This window comes from Enhydra lutris, unplaced genomic scaffold (genome assembly GCF_002288905.1).
Source record: "Enhydra lutris kenyoni isolate GAN:26980312 unplaced genomic scaffold, ASM228890v2 scaffoldscaffold19, whole genome shotgun sequence".
Classification (NCBI taxonomy): Eukaryota; Metazoa; Chordata; class Mammalia; order Carnivora; family Mustelidae; genus Enhydra; species Enhydra lutris.
The window spans coordinates 2,137,325-2,156,493 of NW_019154103.1; the positions used below are offsets into that span (position 1 = coordinate 2,137,325).

The 19,169-nt window shown below is 35.7% G+C and overlaps 1 protein-coding gene across 2 annotated transcripts in view; it reads right to left on the minus strand.

The window, feature by feature from the left end:
* Positions 1–19,169, minus strand: part of LOC111148332 (collagen type IV alpha 3 binding protein) — a 132,438-nt gene that overhangs the window by 65,006 nt on the left and 48,263 nt on the right. For both annotated transcript variants that reach the window (XM_022504839.1, XM_022504838.1), the window contains exon 3: positions 15,587–15,703. In XM_022504839.1, the coding sequence (XP_022360547.1) occupies positions 15,587–15,703 (117 nt within the window). The remainder of the gene's footprint in view (positions 1–15,586; positions 15,704–19,169) is intronic.

The following is a 19,169-nucleotide window of genomic DNA, read 5'->3' on the forward strand; positions in this document are numbered from 1 at the left end:
TTTAATAAAACACAGAAATACCTAAGAACTGCTTTTAAAGAAAACTTCCTCAAAGTCACAATTAAATTCTGAATTTTGGCTTAATCATGTGAGAGAGAAACTTATACATTATCATTTTATACAGTCTGTTCATCATTCCATCTAGACTCTAAAGGCAGTGGTTAAAAAATATAGCAAAAAGGCTGACTTATTTTAACAGCATCCACCTTTTGAAAAGCTTATTCTTTTTCCTAACAACACTCTCCAGTAAGAAACATAGCAAAGAAATTAAGACAGAAATGAAGTAACTTCCTCATGGTGTCAAGAATCATCTAGTTCCCCCTGCCCCCAACTACACTGTCTCTTTCTATTTTAACTATGGAAAGAGAGAATATACAAGATTAAATGCTAACATTAAAACAATGGAGTATTTTTCAGAAATTAAATTTCTGAAACCCATAATAAAACCAAATAAGCTTGCTAAGTTGTGAACATTCATACATCTTACATTATTGTTTTAAAGCAAACCACATGAGAAGTGAGACACTATTTAACCAATATAACTGTGATTTAAAATACCATAAAAGTTGCAGTGGCAACAATTTTATTTTTGTCTAAGTAAACATAAACACATTATTTGAGATAAGAAAATTTGGCATAGCAATTTCATGCTCATAAACATTAAAATCTCATCTATTTAGCCTTTTAAATACTTAGGGACAACCCCCCCACCCAGCAGCAGCCTCTAAAAACTGCAAGAACCCAAGAATAAAAGAGAAGGTTCTAGTACCTATTAAAAACTTTACAAGTCAGTCACTACCTTCTTGGGCTTAATTTTCTTATCTTTAAAATGATATGGGTAGTATAGGGCTGTGATTCTCTGCACTAAACCTAAATACCTAAACATAGGGTAAAAATACATATGCAGTGGAGGCCAAATGTAAGGCAGTCCTTTGTTGAACCAGATGGAAAGATAAAACACAACTCATTGATAATAATATACCATGAGAAGGTCAACTCAGAGTAATTTCCAGAAATTATATCACCTCATGAATCAAAGAAAATTTAAAACATATTTAAGAAAATGGTCTTAGGATTTTATCATATTCTAACTGCCTAAATCTCAACAGCACTCCACTGAGTAGAATATTTTTTTCAAATAATACTAGAAAATAGAACATTTGCTCAGATTAGTCCCAGAAATATTCTTTTCTTTTCAGATTCCAGTCATTCTTATATCATAATTTATAACCCAGTATCAATAAGATAACTTAAAGGTCATTTATGGAAGTTGGTTATTTATTCTGCATTTTCTTCTCCTGGAACATGAGATGAGGTTTCCTTTACAGAAATATCTAAATAGGCCAAGTGCTGTAGTGAGATGTGAAGCTGGAGGAGTTAAACAGGGCCTTCTCACATACCCTAGTTAAATGTTAAAAGAATGTTAAAATAGGAAATGAGACACTGCCTACCTATTACAATGAAAAGTACTACAAAAATGCCCAAATACAACATAGTACAGAAGTAGTAGAGAGTACCAACAGCTACCCCCACTCTTTTCTTGACTTCAGAGCTCCCTTTCTTGCACTTAAAATTTAGGGCTTTGGATTCCATAATACATCCTTGTAGCTAAAGGGGAAATTAGTAAGCCACCAAGTACTTCCTCTGTACTAAAAGCTTTTTGACACAATCAGTGACACAAAAGATGATTCTAAAGAACTTTGACACTCCGAAATTCGGACTTATCTTTTAAAAAAATTCCTCCCTCCTTTAAGGGATTCTGGAGGTCCAACTGACTTTTTTCTGTGACATTAAAATGGAGGTGAGAAATAACTAGATAACTATCAAATGAAGCAGTATAAAGACAGTCTATTCAACATTTTTTCCACCTTAGTTTTAGAAAACAAATACCAAGGGATAGAGAGATCTTTTCTATTTTGCTCTGAGAGGAGAGTTGATGAGGGCTGAGTAATTTTCTAAAAAAAAAATGTTTCAGATATTAATTCCAGAAAGCCACCTTGAATACACTGTAACAACAACAATAAAAGCTAAACTTGGGATATTTACCTTGTACCAGGCATGATGCCAACACTTTAAGTGCATTATCTCATTTAATTCTTATAACAGCCTATGTGAAATAGGTACTATTATTATACCCATTTTACAGGTGATTTAATGTCTTTAGCGTCACAGAATAGGTACGTAAGGGAGCCAGGATTTAATTCCAGATTCAAGTGCCCATGATGTTAATCATTATGCTATACTGTTCCAACATCCAGAGACTTCGCTTCTACTTCTTTCAAATCTCTTTTTAAAACCAATCCCGAGAATAGTTCTCCTGATTAGATTTTATTGCCCCACTCCCACTCTAGTTTTTAAAAGTAGTATCTGCTTGTGTAAGGAAAAAAGTACAAAACTACCTTCAATCTTTTTTAACTGAGAATTATTCTTCACTCTGGTATATTTCCTTATCCTCTGTACATTTTCCCCTCAAAAGCTTAAGATAAAGTTTATTTCTTTTTTAAAGATTTTAGTTATTTGACAGAGAGCGAGCACAAGCAGAGGGAGCAGCAGAGGGAGGGGGAGAAGCAAACTCCCCGCCAAGCAGGACCCCCCCCCCCACCAACGCCAGGACCCCGGGGATCATGACCTAACCCGAAGGCAGATGCTTAACCGAATGAACAACCCAGATGCCCCTGAGATAAAGTTTATATCCTGTTTTCCTTTCCATCTAATATAATTTTCTCCTTACAATATAGCTTTGTTAGTGTTCTATTATACTATAATTCTGATATTTATTAGGCATATCATTAGGCCTGTATATTTTTCTGGTCTTTGTATTTAGTATCTATTGTCTTCCTACATAAAGCATTTTTCTGCAGGTTAGTTGTATTTTTATGATAGTTTCCAGAAGTAGATTGCTAGGTTTAAGGGTATGAGCACTTCTGATATCTCTTGTCAAGTACTTTCCAAAAAGACTGCACTGATATACATTTCATGTGCAGAATATGCAGGTCTTTGTTTCACTGTAACTTTACAGTATTATTAGTTTTTTTTTACCTTTTTTAAGTGAAGTAGTTTAAAAATGTATTCTGTGGCTTTTTGTTTTCATTTTTGTAGAAGTGATATATGTCTACTGTAAACATTTCAAGCAATATAAATAATACTGAAAACTACAAAAAAGAAAATGAAAATTTGGGCCATTCAGAAATGACCAATGTTCCTTCTTCCATATACTTCTTTGCATGTATAGTCTTACATTTGTACATAAATGATATTATACTGTTTTGTAGCTTTTCTTCCACACAGTAATAAATTATGGTTATTTTTTCATGTTTGATATAGATCTCAATTTCCCCCCCACCCCCTAAGAAAGGAATACATACCTTTTTTAGTAATTTTAGGTTTGGGGCCAAAGTCCCAGAATAATAAAGAATGTTCATCTGCTGACCACAATTTTTTTTTTTTAAGATTTTATTTATTTATTTGACAGACAGAGATCACACAAGTAGACAGACAGAGGAGGAAGCAGTCTCCCTGCTGAGCAGAGAGCCCAATGTGGGGCTCGATGCGGGGCTCGATGCAGGGCTCGATGTGGGGCTTGATCCCAGGACCCTGGGATCATGACCTGAGCTTTAACCCACTGAGCCACATAGGCGCCCCTGCTGACCACTGTTTTATGTGCCTATATTTCTTTTAGGATCTTTGTGGAGAAGAATTTATGGTTCCGTTTCCTTGGCTAATTACAATCTTACATTTCAACAAACGTGCAAATACTTCTTAAACATTGTAAAACCTGTTTTTTCAATATCTGGAACATTTGAGGGCATTCAGAAAGCAACAATAACTAAAATAGTAAGTTTTAACAATAACAAAAAAATACTAAGTTTTGCCACTGTCCCCTCTTTGCAATTAGATAAAAAGAATAGAATTATGACTTTTTTATCCCATGCCTACAGAGCTTTCTTCTGAAAGAAAATAGGCATTGGCTGGTTTTTTGGGGGGCAAACCATAAAGTAAGTTAAAAGAGTAGTAGTGATACTTTGTTACATTTGCTATTAGCTTTTTTAAAATTTATTTTCCCCTACAAAGTGTTTCTAGAGTAGTAATATAAAGGAATATCCTGCATATGTTAGGGGTATAGGGGGAATACAGTATTTAACATTTATCAAGCACTTATAATATAAATACTACAAAGTATTAAAGATTTCTTCACTATGAGGCACACTTCTTATTTCCTTGTCTATTTCTTTAAGTTCCACCATATCAAAACACGTAACACTCCTTACAACAGACATTTGTTAGAACAAAAGACTCCCATTAGAGCAATCCTGAAGTAACACATTTTAAATAATGGATAGTAAATGAATATGACAGAAGTTTAGTGTAATACTATTTCTCCCTCTAAAGTACCTTATAAGCAAAATATGGACTTGATCCTATGGGAAATAGGAAGCCAAACAAGATTTAAAACCGGAAATAAAGAATCAGATATCTATTTTTAAAGGATTACTCTGGCTGTACGAGAAAGGATTTTAGTTAGAAAGCTGGAGAATTTATCCAAACAAGTCACTCAGTGACCAGAACTAAAGAAAGGTAATGGGAAAATAAAGAAAGGGAATTAAATGATGACAATACCTAATTACACCTCTATCCCTCTACAGATCAAAGGAATGTTTCTGAAAAGAAAAAGTGTCTAGGAAATGAACAGTGACAGAATTCGTATGGACAATCTTATCTCATCTGTCAAGGTCATAGGCTTTCTGTGAATGAAAAATGGCAAGAATTGTTTTCATCTAGGATAACATTTTAACCTGTAGGATATTCACTTATTTTGCTACCTATTCTTACTGTTTCTAACCCAAAGTTATCTTTCATCCTTCAATTCCAAATCAACCCAGAATATTTACCAGACAATAAGACCATGTGAGCAAAATCTTTTTTAAAGCTACGAGTTAAAAAGATTTGATGAAAAGAGCAGTTTTGTGTTCTTTGATTTTTTTTTAAAAACATTTTCTCCCAGATAATCTGTCCAATAAACTCAGCAAGTAAAATTAGAGAATAGTTTTCACTGATGTCAAATGTGTAAGCCATGCCACCCACCATTACTTTTGTACATCAAACAGAAAAAAACAGAATCCCATCTGTCTTGGTGACTGTCAGAAATATTTCCTCCTGATTAAATAAAAATTCAAATACAAACACAGTAAAAAAATGATTTTTGTAACATAAAGCCTCATTTTAATATTTTCTATAGTAATGATATAAGACAGCTGTTGAACTCTAGATTAACTATTTTTTAAAAATCTTTCCTATCTAAAGAAATATTTTGTAAGCTAACTATAGACTAATAAAGGATAGAAAAATAAGCTGAAAATCTAGTAATGGTCATCTAAATTGTTAGTGGCAAGCGACGTAGAAAATGGGGTTTGGAGCTGAAGGCCAAAAGAGAATTCTTGAGATGTCTTTGGTGCAGAAAGGCACTTTTATTAAAGCACAGGGACAGAACCTGGTGGGCAGCAAGAGCTGAACTGAGGTTGTGATGTGTGACTGACTATGTACCTTCAAGCTGGGAGGGGGTTACAGAATGCACAAGCCTCCAAGGGATTCTGGAAACAAAGTTTCTAGAATGCTGAGGGGGCTGGCTATTGTCAGGAAAAGGTCATTTATAACTACCTAGTAAAACCTTAGTCATGAGGCCCTTCAGAAATATAACAGTGGAGCATATGCTTGGAGGAGGATTGCCAACATGTATCTTGGGGGGTAAGAGATAAAGGAAGTTTCCAATGTAATTTCTGTATATTAAAGGAGATTTATAGGATCCTGGGGGATCAGGATAATGTTAAGATAAGATTACCTTTTGCCCTTAGCAAAGTACTAACATTGAGGCAGCTCAGTTCCTAGAGAAATGTCACTCTGCCTTTTCAAGGACTTGTCAATGGGCTGTAGGCACTAAGGACATTTAATTTTTTTCTTTTGCCTTTGTTTCCCACATCAGCAAATATATGGTATTATAAATACTTGCAAATTTGGTAAATGCTATACAAAATTATACATTTTCAGCACATTATTATTTGTATAACTGCCGACCCCACCTTACCTTTTAAGCGTAAGTAAATACGTAATTTATTTAAATGGACCAAGAGTGGCCAATTCATAGTAACCTGGAGTGAACAGGCAATCAGATTTTCTTAAGACATTCACTTTGAGAAATGCCAAGAGATTCGAGCAGTTAGCAGTAGGGAGCTAAAGCTGAAAAGAAGCCAAAAAGAAGGAAAAAGTCATGACAAACCAAGAAAAAAGAAACCAAGAGTAGGATGGGAGAGCAAAAGTTATTGATAAACGGAACTATGAAAGAGAAAAGAACAAAATGAAACTAAGCTACATTAACTGTAGGTGGGGGAGGCAGGTGATAGGAGAGTAACTGAATTTTGTTAATAAGACCACTCAGAGTTAAGTATACAGATCCAGTTTTCTTTGCAAGTAGTGCATTATAATTTTTCCTGGTTCATGGCAATATTCTCATTTCTCAAGATCAACATGGGTTGGCTTGTATTCCCTATAACCTAAAAACCTTAATTAAAATAAATGGACCTATGACATCAATCAATACTTGTGTAATCTTTTCGAATTTTCAATATTCATCTGATCTGGACAACTATGTTCAGTGTTAGCAGATACTGCAAAAGTGTTTCCCGAAGTGTTTGTACCACTTTACACCTGTTGCTCCACATCCTCATCAACATATCATATTATAGTCCTTTTTTATCTTTTTATTTCTTATTATTTTTTTTAAGATTTTATTTATTTATTTGACAGAGAGAGATCACAAGTAGACGGAGAGGCAGGCAGAGAGAGAGAGAGAGAGGGAAGCAGGCACCCTGCTGAGCAGGGAGCCCGATGCGGGACTCGATCCCAGGACCCTGAGATCATGACCTGAGCCGAAGGAAGCGGCTTAATCCACTGAGCCACCCAGGTGCCTCCTTCTTATTATTTTTTAAAGTTATACTGCCTGGTAGAAGGTGGTACCTCCCGTGGTTTAAATTTGTGTTTTCCTGATGACTAACAGCACAGAGTACCTTTTTAATATGTTTATTATCCATCTAAATATCCTGTTTTATGAAGTGCCAGTTCAAGTCTTTCGCTATTTTTGTTTTGAGCTGTGTAAACTTTTCTTACTGATCTGTAGAAATGTCCCTGTCTTTCTTTCTTTCTTTTTTTTTTTTTTTAAGATTTTATTTGACAGAGAGAGAGATCATAAGTAGGCAGAGAGGCAGGCAGAGAGAGAGGGGGAAGCAGGCTCCCCACTGAGCAGAGAGCCCGATGTGGGGCTTGATCCCAGGACCCTGAGATCATGACCTGGTCCAAAGGCAGAGGCTCAACCCACTGAGCCACACATGCACCCCAGTCCCTATCTTTCTGACATAAAATGTTGTTAAGCTATATCCCAACTGGCTACAAAGTTAATATGATTAGCTACCTAAATATCTTCTTTTTCTCCCTAACGTAAAATCCTTGGATTCCTCTTTTACTATCTTGGTAAAAGATAGACCTTCCACACATAAAAGAGCATGGCTGATATAAATTAATGACATTCCCTCTTTTCTATATGATACGCTTTATCATATGGAAAAGTATAAAGTATATGATATACTTTATTGAGTATTTAGGCATCATATGAAGTACAAAATGCAGATGTCAGCTCAGGCAAAGTCAGCTTTCAAAAATTCCAGGTAACAAAAACTTACAAAGTTAAATTATTTTTATTCCAGAACCCTAAGAATATTAAAGAAAGTTTGTATTTTGTTTTCCTTGGTATCACCTCAAACCTCGAAAGTGCTGGCTGATAGTGTGTAGGATCTATATTTAGGTGTTAAAAAAAATTTACTAACCATGTATAGATTACTAGTATAAGCAATTTAGCAACTAACTCACACTGGTCAACTAACTAACTGACCAAATTCTTAACCTTAATGGGAGAAACATCCAGAAACATAAGGAAGTTTTTTGCTAGTTAATGTAGTCCAGTTGTGCTCCCAACTACTTGGTTTTTCTACAACTTACCTGAGAAAAATGACAGATCCTTGACTATTCTGGCAGCTGCTAGACTTGTACTTCTCTCAAAAATTAAAACTCATTAATGTAAAGGAAAAGTAAAATTTGATTCCATCTTCTTCCCTCTGTCACCATGATATGGTGCAAACAGGTAAATGGAAAACTGGCTGTAATCCACCAATCACATAAAATTACTTATACAAAGAATAATACACTAGGGTGCCTGGCTGGCTCAGTCAGAGGAGTGTGTGACTCTTGATCTCAGGGTCTTGAGATCACTTACACAAATAAAAACAAAAGTAAAAACAGTGGTTAAAAAGTTATATTTGCATTCTTAAGTCTTTGCCAAGTAAACCAGACGCAAAATACAAAGTCAAGTTTTATGATAATCATTTATAAAGCAGACAAATACAGAAAGAATCTCTAGTATCTGTTAAGGACATTTTCCAGTTATTACAGTTGATTAAATATGGCAGAGATATGACTTTATATGACCCTGATATTTAAGAAGTGCTAAGAACTAACAAGTATATTCTGCCATCTAGTTATTTTAAAATAGTTCCCTAATAAGCTTATGTCAAATTTAAGACAAAAGAAATTAAAGTGTCAAATAAGCAGAAACTGCTCTTAAAAATAGAGAAAAAGCACCAAGATCATGTTGACTCAGAAACAGCATGAGAAAAATTATTTCATTATGGCAAAGAACAACACAGTTTTTAAGAGGTCTTTGAACTAAGTCTTGGGCATCATTTAGGTGGCTCAACCGTGAGAATATTTTGGTAAGAAAGTTTTTTCATACTCTGTCTCATTTCAGGCAAATATGTAACTTCATCTCAAAAATTGTTTTCCACCTCATTTCCTCAGAAATCCCTATACTTCTCGGGCTGAGAATAAACCTTTCTTCTGAAAGTATTCAACAGAGCTTCAGATATGAATTAGTGGGCCTTCACGAAGGGATACCGATAAATGTATAAACATTAAATGATAAAACACCTGCCTGCAGATTCCCATTACGGAAAATAAACACTTAAAATAATTATCATTTGGATTCTTCCTCCCTAACTGTGTATCTTCCTATGATTCCTCATGTCTTGGATAATGTCCAAAATGTAGGGAAAGTCTGCATGGCCCATGATCACCAAAATTTCAGATCTACTAAGGTTCTCCCTTATAGAAATAAAGGAATGTCATGATTACCACAAACAAACTGTCAGAGCCAAAGAGCATGTAACTTTTTCAACATGATTCTTAAATCTGCCAGTACTACGAGAGTCCTCCTGCTAGTTTTTTTGAGAGGTGGGGGAGTATATTTCTTTCATGGTAAAAAGAAACTATGCTTAGTCAAAATCACATAGTAGGAATAATCCTATGATTCTTTTAAATAATCACACTTCTTTGAAAAGCTAATCATGCAAAAAATGTTCACAGAGGCCTTTTGATAATACACAGACACATCTAGAAGAAAAATATGTTTAACCCAAATAAAAACATCTTAATCTTTACATTCATATAGCTTTTAGTTTTCAAGTAATTTTCACAAACACCATCTCATTTGATCTCAAGACAACATGAGAGATGGCCAGAGATTTAAAAAATAGCAACAAAAACCTTGTCTTTAAATATCACTTGTTTAGGGGTTCCTAGGTGGTTCAGTTGGTTAAGGGTCCAACTCTTGATTTCGCCTCAGGTCATGATCTCAGGGTCATGGGATAGAGCACACTGGGCGGGGAGCCTCCTGAGATTTTCTGTTGCTCTCTCCCTCTGTCCCTCCCCGTGCTAGCTCCCTTGCTTGCTCTCTCTCTATCTCTAAAATTAAATTAAATTAAATAAAAATCATTTACTTAGTAATGTCTCAAATCTTAAGGAGAAATGCAGAATACGAATGCACTCCACACAATAAAGCGACCACACTATTTCAAAATAAAATTACTGATCTGGTATACATATGACCCTCAGTATCGAAGTAGAATCTTTGAATTTACGAATGACCTCAGGAATATCTTTCTTTCACAAGGGTTACTGTCTACTGTCACAACTAATTATGCAACTTCGAATATAATGACAACATTTAAATCAAAGAATCATCTTTTTAGGGGTGCCTGGGTGGCTCAGTGGGTTAAATCCTCTGCCTTCAGCTCAGGTCATGATCCCAGGGTCCTGGGATCGAGCCCCGCATCGGGCTCTCTGCTTGGCAGGGAGCCTGCTTCCTCTCCTTGCTCTCTCTGCCTGCCTCTCTGCCTACTTGTGATCTCTCTGTCAAATAAATAAATAAAATCTTTAAAAAAAAAAAAAAAAGAATCATCTTTTTAAAATTTTTCTTCTAGTGAGCAAGTTATTTTGGAATGAATACCAAGGAGAAAAAACAGCACAAGACAGAAAATACAGAACCTACTGTATTTCTGTCAGAAATCATTTTAACACCAAACATGAAGATTAAAAGAAAAACAAAAACTTCATAAATCATAAATTTCCCCCATAAAATCTGCTTTACAAAATACTATAAATTATTTCAACTAGAAAATCAATGTGTGTAATGCTTTGCTGATTCCTACAAAGTTGTGTATCTAAATCTTTAAGGAGCTTATGGTCTAAAATAAACGCTAGAGATACGAACATCAAAAACCATGGGAATACTGTGATTCAAGAAGTCCGACAGTTTAAGTCAACAAAATATATTTCACTAAATACGTACTTATGGGATGGCAGAAGGACTTGTTGGCCAAAAGCTCAGGTTTTCAGATCAGAAAGACCTGGGTCTGAATGCTGGCTCCTTTACTAATTAGCAAATTGACCTTGGACAAATTACTTAACCTGTGTCTTAATTTCTTCATCTATAAAAATAGGATAATAATGTTAACCTTATAAGACTATGAGAGTAAGAAGAGATAAAGTATGTTTATCCCCATATCTGACATACATTAATTCTCAAAAATGTTAGCCATTACCACTACAACATTACTATCGTTAAAGAAGTCCTATAAGATAGAACTTTTGGTGTATGTGAGTGTGTGGGGGTGTTAAATAGATTGATATACACAGTTTTTAGAATGAGTAAAAGGGCCACGTGGGAAGGAAAGAACAGAAACCTCCAACTTCTTCCAGATAATTAAAAAAAACAAAACCTGTCAGGGAAGCCCTAACAAAGGCTTAAGAGCAAGAAAAGGAATGCAGTCCCATCTGATGACATCAGAAGAGAAAAAGGCCCTCTGTTCCAAGTGTCTTGTGTCATAGTAATGGCAGCTGGTGTAATGAGGAAGTAACGGTAAATAGAACTCTATGAGCTAGAAGAAAGGGAACTCAACAACTTTGTAGTACAACAATTTTGGTTTATCATGACAGAGTTATTTTGCTTGTTTTGTTTTTGTTCTGTTTTTGTGAGGGTGGTGAGGGTGGTATGAGGAGGAAGGCACACAAACAACATACTGTCACCTTTCCTCCTCCAGGTAACTTATCAAGGTCACACAGCTATTAAGTAGCATAAGCAGTAGTGCCAGGATTCATTCCCATAATTATTAGACCTCAGAATCCACCAAACGCTAGTCAAAATAATATAATGCTCTTTTTGACAGCCCAAGGACAGAAAGATGAGTTCCTAGTTATCTTGCACACATAATGGGAGAACCCAAACGATACAATCTAATCTATAGGAGGTAAGCTTATGGGAATTTTTTCCAAATATTCACTTGTCTTTTTTTTTTTTTCTTCCTTAGTAGGCTCCACACCCAGCACGGAGCCCAAAGCAGGGCCTGAACTTACGACCCTAAGACCAAGACCTGAGCTGAAATAAAAAGTTGGATGCTGGGGCGCCTGAGTGGCTCAGTGGGTTAAGCCTCTGCCTTCGGCTCAGGTCATGATCTCAGGGTCCTGGGATCGAGCCCCGCATCAGGCCCTCTGCTAAGCAGGGAGCCTGTTTCCCCCTCTCTCTTTGCCTCTCTGCCTACTTGTGGTCTCTGTCAAATAAATAAATAAAATCTTTAAAAAAAAAAAAAAAAAGAACTAAATCTTTAAAAAAAAAAAAAAAGTTGGATGCTTAACTGAATGAACCACCAAGTCGCCCCTCCAAATACTCAGTTTACCAGTGGAACTGACAGAAAGCAGAATCAACATAAAATTGAATCCAAAGAAACCATGAACTAAAAGGTAGTAGAGTCTCAGGCAAGTTACTTAATCTAAACCTCACCTCCTTAATAAAAAATAGCACTTCCCTCACCTCTTAGGAGAGTAGGGAGAAAATAAACACATGAAGTATATAATGCAGTAAGCAGTATTTGGATGATCCTCAGTAAGCAGGAGCTCTTAGTGTTGTTGCTATCATCATCATGCTTTAACTATTTGCTATTAATTATGAATTATCAATATAACAAGGCATGCATAAATAGTAAAAAATTACTAAATTTAGGTTCTACATTCAATATTCTTTAGTGATACTGAAGAATGAATTAGGAAACATTTCCTCACTACCTCCCTGTTCCTGGTCTATGGGGAAAAAAAATTTGTTGAATACATGTGGTGATCACATTTGAATTTTCTCCCTCCTAAAAATTAGTTTAGTAAATCAAACAATTTATTTTTGGAATTCATATTCAATTTAAATTTTCACTGATATGTTGCTTAGTTGGCACATATCACTTAATTTATAGTACAATTAAATAACTGTTAAAAATAACAATTAACATGATATCTCCTTCACAGTCTATGAATCAACTATTCTTAGAAATCAGAAAGGAAAAGTCTGTACAATGTATCGGAAATCCTGCTGTTGAATCTTTTTTTTTTTTTTTTAATCTTTTTCCAAGAACTTAAATTCACTCAAACTGTTATCTCAGTTTAAGTCACACTGCTCTGGACCCAAAGATTATTACTATTATTATTATTTTTTAAAGATTTTATTTATTTGATAGAGATCACAAGTAGGCAGAGAGGCAGGCAGAGAGAGAAGGGGGGAAGGAGGCTCCCTGCTGAGCTAAGAGCTGGATGCGTAGCTCGATCCCAGGACCCTGAGATCATGACCTGAGCTGAAGGCAGAGGCTTATTAACCCACTGAGCCACCCAGGCGCCCTATTATTATTTTTAAAAGATTTATTTATTTATCTGAGAGAGATGGAGGGAGTGCACATGTGCATGGGGGGAGAGAGGAGAGTAAGAGAGAAAGAGAAAATTCTCAAGCAGACTCCCCACCAAGTGGGGCTTGATCCCAGGACTCTGAGATCATGACCTGAGCAAAAACCAAAAGTGAGCTGCTTAAATGACTAAGCCATCCAGATGCCTGAGACCCCAAAATTGTACCTATCTGTTGTTCAAAGATGCAAAGAAATCAATGATATGGAAGAAATATAGCTCTATGCATTCTTCTCCACTCAAGGAGAAAATACAAAATGGCAACTTGCAGAGAATTCTTATTTGGCTTTACTAAGAAAAATAAGCAAAATAAAATATGCTTGATTAAAACAGAAAAAAACCAGCCCTGTAATCTTTATCAGCTGATTAAGCCTTTAAGCCCTAAGTTAAAAATACAAAAATTAGTTCTACTTAATAACACCTTTAATTATTAGTAAGAGGACTGGGCTTCATTAAATACACAATACTATCTCCTTATGTGCACATTTTGTAACTCTCACTGAATGCAGAATTCTTCATCCAAAACCAACACATATAATTCAGTAAATTCAGTTGTCACTCCAAAGCCCTTTCTTTTTCTACTATTATAAATGAGAAAATGTATCAGCCACTCTGGTAAGTAACCTTTTATCTATTACCTCATGTATACCTTATACACTCTAAGAAGAGGTAAATTATCACAAAACCCAAAGTTGTATATGGTACATAGCAGAGGATGTAGTGTCTGAATCCAGGGCAGCCTAGATCCAGAGCATTCAGATTCTGGAATTCTAGCTCATCTCTTTTAAATAAAAGAAAACTGTTTCTCATTTTTTCCACTTTTAGACCCTTTTCTGAAGTAATAAAATCAAGATAACGTTCACAAAATTTTAAAATTTTATTTTTAAGTAATCTCTACACCCAACATGGGGCTTGAACTCACAACCTTGCAATCAAGAGTCACACGTTCTTGTGACCGAGCCAGCCAGGTGCCCCAACATCAAAAAAAATTTAAATCAGTATAATACTTAAGCTAAAACAGAGGGGGAAAAATGGGCATCAAAGCAAGTATTCTTGATGCCAGGAAAAATTCATTATCAATAATCAAGAAATAAAAGCTAATGCATGATCACTATCAAAAAGAACTTATCTATAATACCTCAAACCAGACAGGTTTTTATTGTTTTAGTGTGTATGTGTTGTGTGGGTACATGTTTTTGCACCTGTTAAATGACCAAAACAGGTGTTTCAACTACAACTTTGTGAAACCCAAACAAACAAGTACAAAGTTCTTTTTTTTTTTTTTTAAAGATTTTATTTATTTGACAGAGAGAGATCACAAGTAGGCAGAGAGAGAGAGAGGGAGAGAGGAGGAAGCAGGCTCCCTGCCTAGCAGAGAGCCCGATGTGGGACTTGCTCCCAGGACCCTGAGATCGTGACCTGAGCTGAAGGCAGAGGCTTAACCCACTGAGCCACCCAGGCAGCCCAGTACAAAGTTCTTTTAAGTCACACTCAGGAATGGCATCGTGAATTTACATCCCTTCTTGTTTTTTCATAATAAACTAAAATAGCTAATAAGCAGATTTGATATCAGACGTTTCTTTAGTCTACATAGCACTTACTTTTTTTGTTAAAGATTTTATTCATTTGAGAGCGAGGCAGAGAGAGAAGGAGCATGGGGGTGGAGCAGAGGGAAAGGGAGAAGCGGACTCTGGGCTGAACAGGGAGGGAGCCCACATAGGGCTCTATCCCATAACCTCAAATTGAGATCATAACCTGAGCAGAAGACAGATGCTTAACTGACTGAGCCACCCTGATGCCCTTTATTCATGCTTTAAATAACAACAATGTGGCTTACACATTTGATGTAAGAAATACTTTCTAAAGGTTTACTACTAAACAGCTTCCTATTTGAAAAAAATTAAATGATTTACAAATGTTTACACTATGAAATTACCCAAATGGCTATAGATCACTATAAAAATTAACACTGAAGCTTCTAAATATTACAGTTATACATTTAGTATTATTTCAAGAACCTTTTATCCAGATAATACAAAAGGCATTCACTATGAAGCATATCCTAAGTATAAAAATCAAGATATATTTTATTTTTAAAAAGGTATATTTGTTTTAATTAACAATGAAGGACATTTGTTGGTATGTCTCTCAACTTGCTAGATGGAGGGCTGCCCAACTTATGAATCGTTTAATAAAGCCAATTAGATCTAAAAAAAAAAACAATTAAAAATATTTGTCCTAACAAATTCCTTTAGAGCAACTCAAATATTAGGAAAAAATTATTTCAAAAACTTGTGTCTATACTGCTTTAATCTTTACCACTCAAATAATGTTCAACTTTTTAATAACACGTTACATCTCAAAACTTTTTAAAGGAGTTACTATCAGTCTCTGGCCTAATCCTCCATGAACAGGTAAACACTGGAGCCCATACCTTGTGCTGTTCGATGGCATCTATCCACTGCTGTCTGTGATCCGGATCCTGAGCACGAAGATACCAAACGCTATCATTTACACTAATATCAAATCGACATTCATCAAAATCATGGGGCTGTGGAGAAAAAAGTAGAAAATGAAAAACAGAGCTAATTATATTCTTGGAAGTGTTATACCCAAGAGCAAAAAGATGAACATATCCATTCTGGCTGGTGGGAGACTCCTGTTATTTTTTTATTTTTCTACTCAAATAACTTTTTTGAAGATGTCTCAGATAAAGAGCACAACAAAAGCATAGTTACCAAATACTAAGTTTCATTCAACTATTCCTACAAACGAGTTGATACATAAATATATTTCAAAAACTGCTCCAATATTTTCATCAAATGCTTTGAGTTAGCTTAACTAGTAGGAAAGTGCCCATAAGCACAAAAAAACCCCACCAAAATAAGTTTTAGGGAAGGCGTTTACTACTTTTTTCCCTGCCTCCATTACTCAAAAGTATATTCTCATCATGAATAGTTGTATTTAATTAAATGTGATAAAATATTTTTTATAAGATTTTATTTATTTATTTATTTGACAGAGAGAGAGAGATCACAAGCAGGCAGAGAGGCAGGTAGAGAGAGAGGAGGAAGCAGGCTCCCTGCTGAAAAGAGAGCCCGATGCGGGGCTCGATCCCAGGACACTGAGATCATGACCTGAGCCGAAGGCAGCGGCTTAACCCACTGAGCCACCCAGGCGCCCCGTGATAAAATATTTTTATATTGTATCATAAAATAATGTTGACATTTCCTTCAAAGTATCTCACATTAACTTCTTTCAATGTCTTTGATAATAACAGCCAGCAGGGCTTCCGATGAAAAGCAAAAATAAACATTACCTCAGATCTATGTTAGCCAGAAGAAACTGCCTACATCAAAAAGTAAATATCTAGTGAAAATATCAATTATTTGGTTCAGTCTTTTACATTCTTTGTAAGAATATATAAAAAGAATATTTTCTATCCTTGATTTTTGTTCAGTAAATGAATTCAAATATGACAGGATCACATCACATATACCACCTCTTCTACCTGACAGAGTACAGAAAGTCAATCAATTTCTTCTCCTGTAAATAATCTTATTCTTAGAGGGGAGAAAATCCTCTCTGGCCAATGTAGTAATAAACTTATTTGATGAATTGAATCTACATATTGCATTTCCAAGATTTATTCTGTATTCTTTCCTCCTTTTAAAAGCATCAATCTTTTATCTCCTCATCTGTTTAGCAAAAACACTGTAACTCCACAATGTTTTTTCCATTACAAAATAGTTTCTCTTTTAAGATTAAAACAACAAACCATGGCTCTGACTGGCTAAAGGATGTAAGTTAGGCATTTTCTGAATCACAGTGCACTCAACATCATAGTTCAGACTATGGTGGGAGGTAGAATATAACAAAGAAGAAAAAGGAGAAAACAAGAACACATACTCTGCTTCAGTAATTATGAACACAGAAACACATAACAGATAACATTTAAACACTCATGAATACAATAATGACTATAAATTTAATGAAATGCCAAATAGTCAAGTCTTAAGAATGGGATCCAGTTACTTGAAAGAAGTTCCTTGAAGGAAGCACAGAACATATAATATCTGAAGAACCAAGTAAATAATTTAACTGACCAGTCTACTGTTCTAAGTAGCCCAGAAGTTTTTAAACTTTCACTTCATCATCATTCTCATTATATTTCTAGCTACCTTTCCTAAATATATTTTGTAGTTTGTGTTATTGTTCAGTAACCTCATTAAAGCTTTAGAAAATAAAATACATGTTAACTCAAAATTTACTAGATTTTCCAGCAAATACTTCTTCCTGTTTGACATCTTCAAAACCTCCTCACAATGTTCCAGTGATTACAGTGCTACATTTAAAATATTCCTGAAAGGTGCCTGGGTGGCACAGTTGGTTAAGCCACTGCCTTTGGCTCAGGTCATGATCCTGGAGTCCTGGGATCAAGACCCATATTGGGCTTCCCCTGCTCTGCAGGGAGCCTGCTTCTCCCTCTCCCTCTCCCGCTGCTTGTGTTCTCTCTCTGTCAAATAAATAAATAAAATCTTTAAATAAAATAAAATAAAATAAAATATTCCTAAAGCAGAAACCCACCACTAGGCTTCCTCTGGATATGTGTGAATGAATAAAATCTAAAATCAGTATGTACAATTTGCCAAATTTCTGTATCTACCAAGTATACCAATTATGATCTCTTCTCCCTGTTTCAAAGTTTAGAAATGTGGAAAATGTCAAGCTTTTGGTAGAGTTGCACAGAAACAGAATAAAATGATAGTCTAGAAAGCTGGAATTAACAGATTTGAAAACTTCAATTGAATGTCACCCATTACTATGATATGCAGTTATCTCCATACCTATACTCAGAGATGGTGGTTGACAGAAAATGTACAAAAGGTAGCCGGTTCTACCATCAACAATCTGACAGGTTGGTGGCATAAGGAGGAACGCACCAATTGTCAGGTGAGAGAGAGTCTGTAAACACAGAAGCCTTGAGTTCCCAACATGTGTAAAAGTGAGGCAAGCAAGTCTACAGGGCAAAGAAAATGACAGACTTAAGAGGATGTGTTTCAGAAAATACTGAAGTCTAGACAACCAAGCTCACAACATGTGTGAACTGTTCTCACAGTTCTAGAGACTACAAGTCCAGATCACTGTGTCAGGGTGGTAGGGTGTTCGTAAGGGCCCTCTTCCTGGTTTGCAGATGGCTGCCTTCCAGCTGTGTCCTCCTATAAAAGAGAGAGAGCTCTCTGATCTCTTCATCCCTTCAGAAGGGTGCCAATTTCATCATGTGGGCTTCACTCTCATGATCTTATCTAAATACAATTACCTCCCAAAGGCTATCACAATGAGAAATTAAAGCTTCAACATATGAATTTTGGGAGGACACAAACATTCAGTCCAAAGTCCTCACTACGTATCAAAATAAATTTACAGGAAAAAAAGGGATAAATCCACAAAGAAAAATAAAGATTTCTGACATTATTTATTTATTTATGATTGTATTTATTTATTTGAGAGAGAGAATGCATACACACAAGTGGGAGGAAGGGCAGAGAGAGGGGGAGAGAGACAAGCAGACTCCCAATGAGCTGGGAACCAACGCTGGGCTCCATCCCAGAACCATGAAATCATAACCTGAGTTGAGGTCAGACGCTTAACCAACAGCTACCCAGGCACCTCTCGATAAGATTTAAAAGTGGAATGTGGTAACTGAGTTAGCAGGCTGGAGAAAGCTGAAAATTAAACATCTACAAGAAGAAAGAAATCAAGCCAATCTGTATGCAATGATGGAAAAAGAAAAGCAGGGGAACTAAAGGCATCAGGTGGCCATAAATGTAAAGGCAACGGTATAGCTGAAAAGAGAATCGATCAAGAGTCATTAAAAGATGCAGTTAAACCTCAGTAATCCCAAGCACTGGTGACTACTCACCTACCACTCTACCACTGTGCAATATTAAAGGCCCTACCCTTACCTCTCAGAGAGATTGTATCAGGCAGGTTTAAGAAGTAGGGACAATCCTACA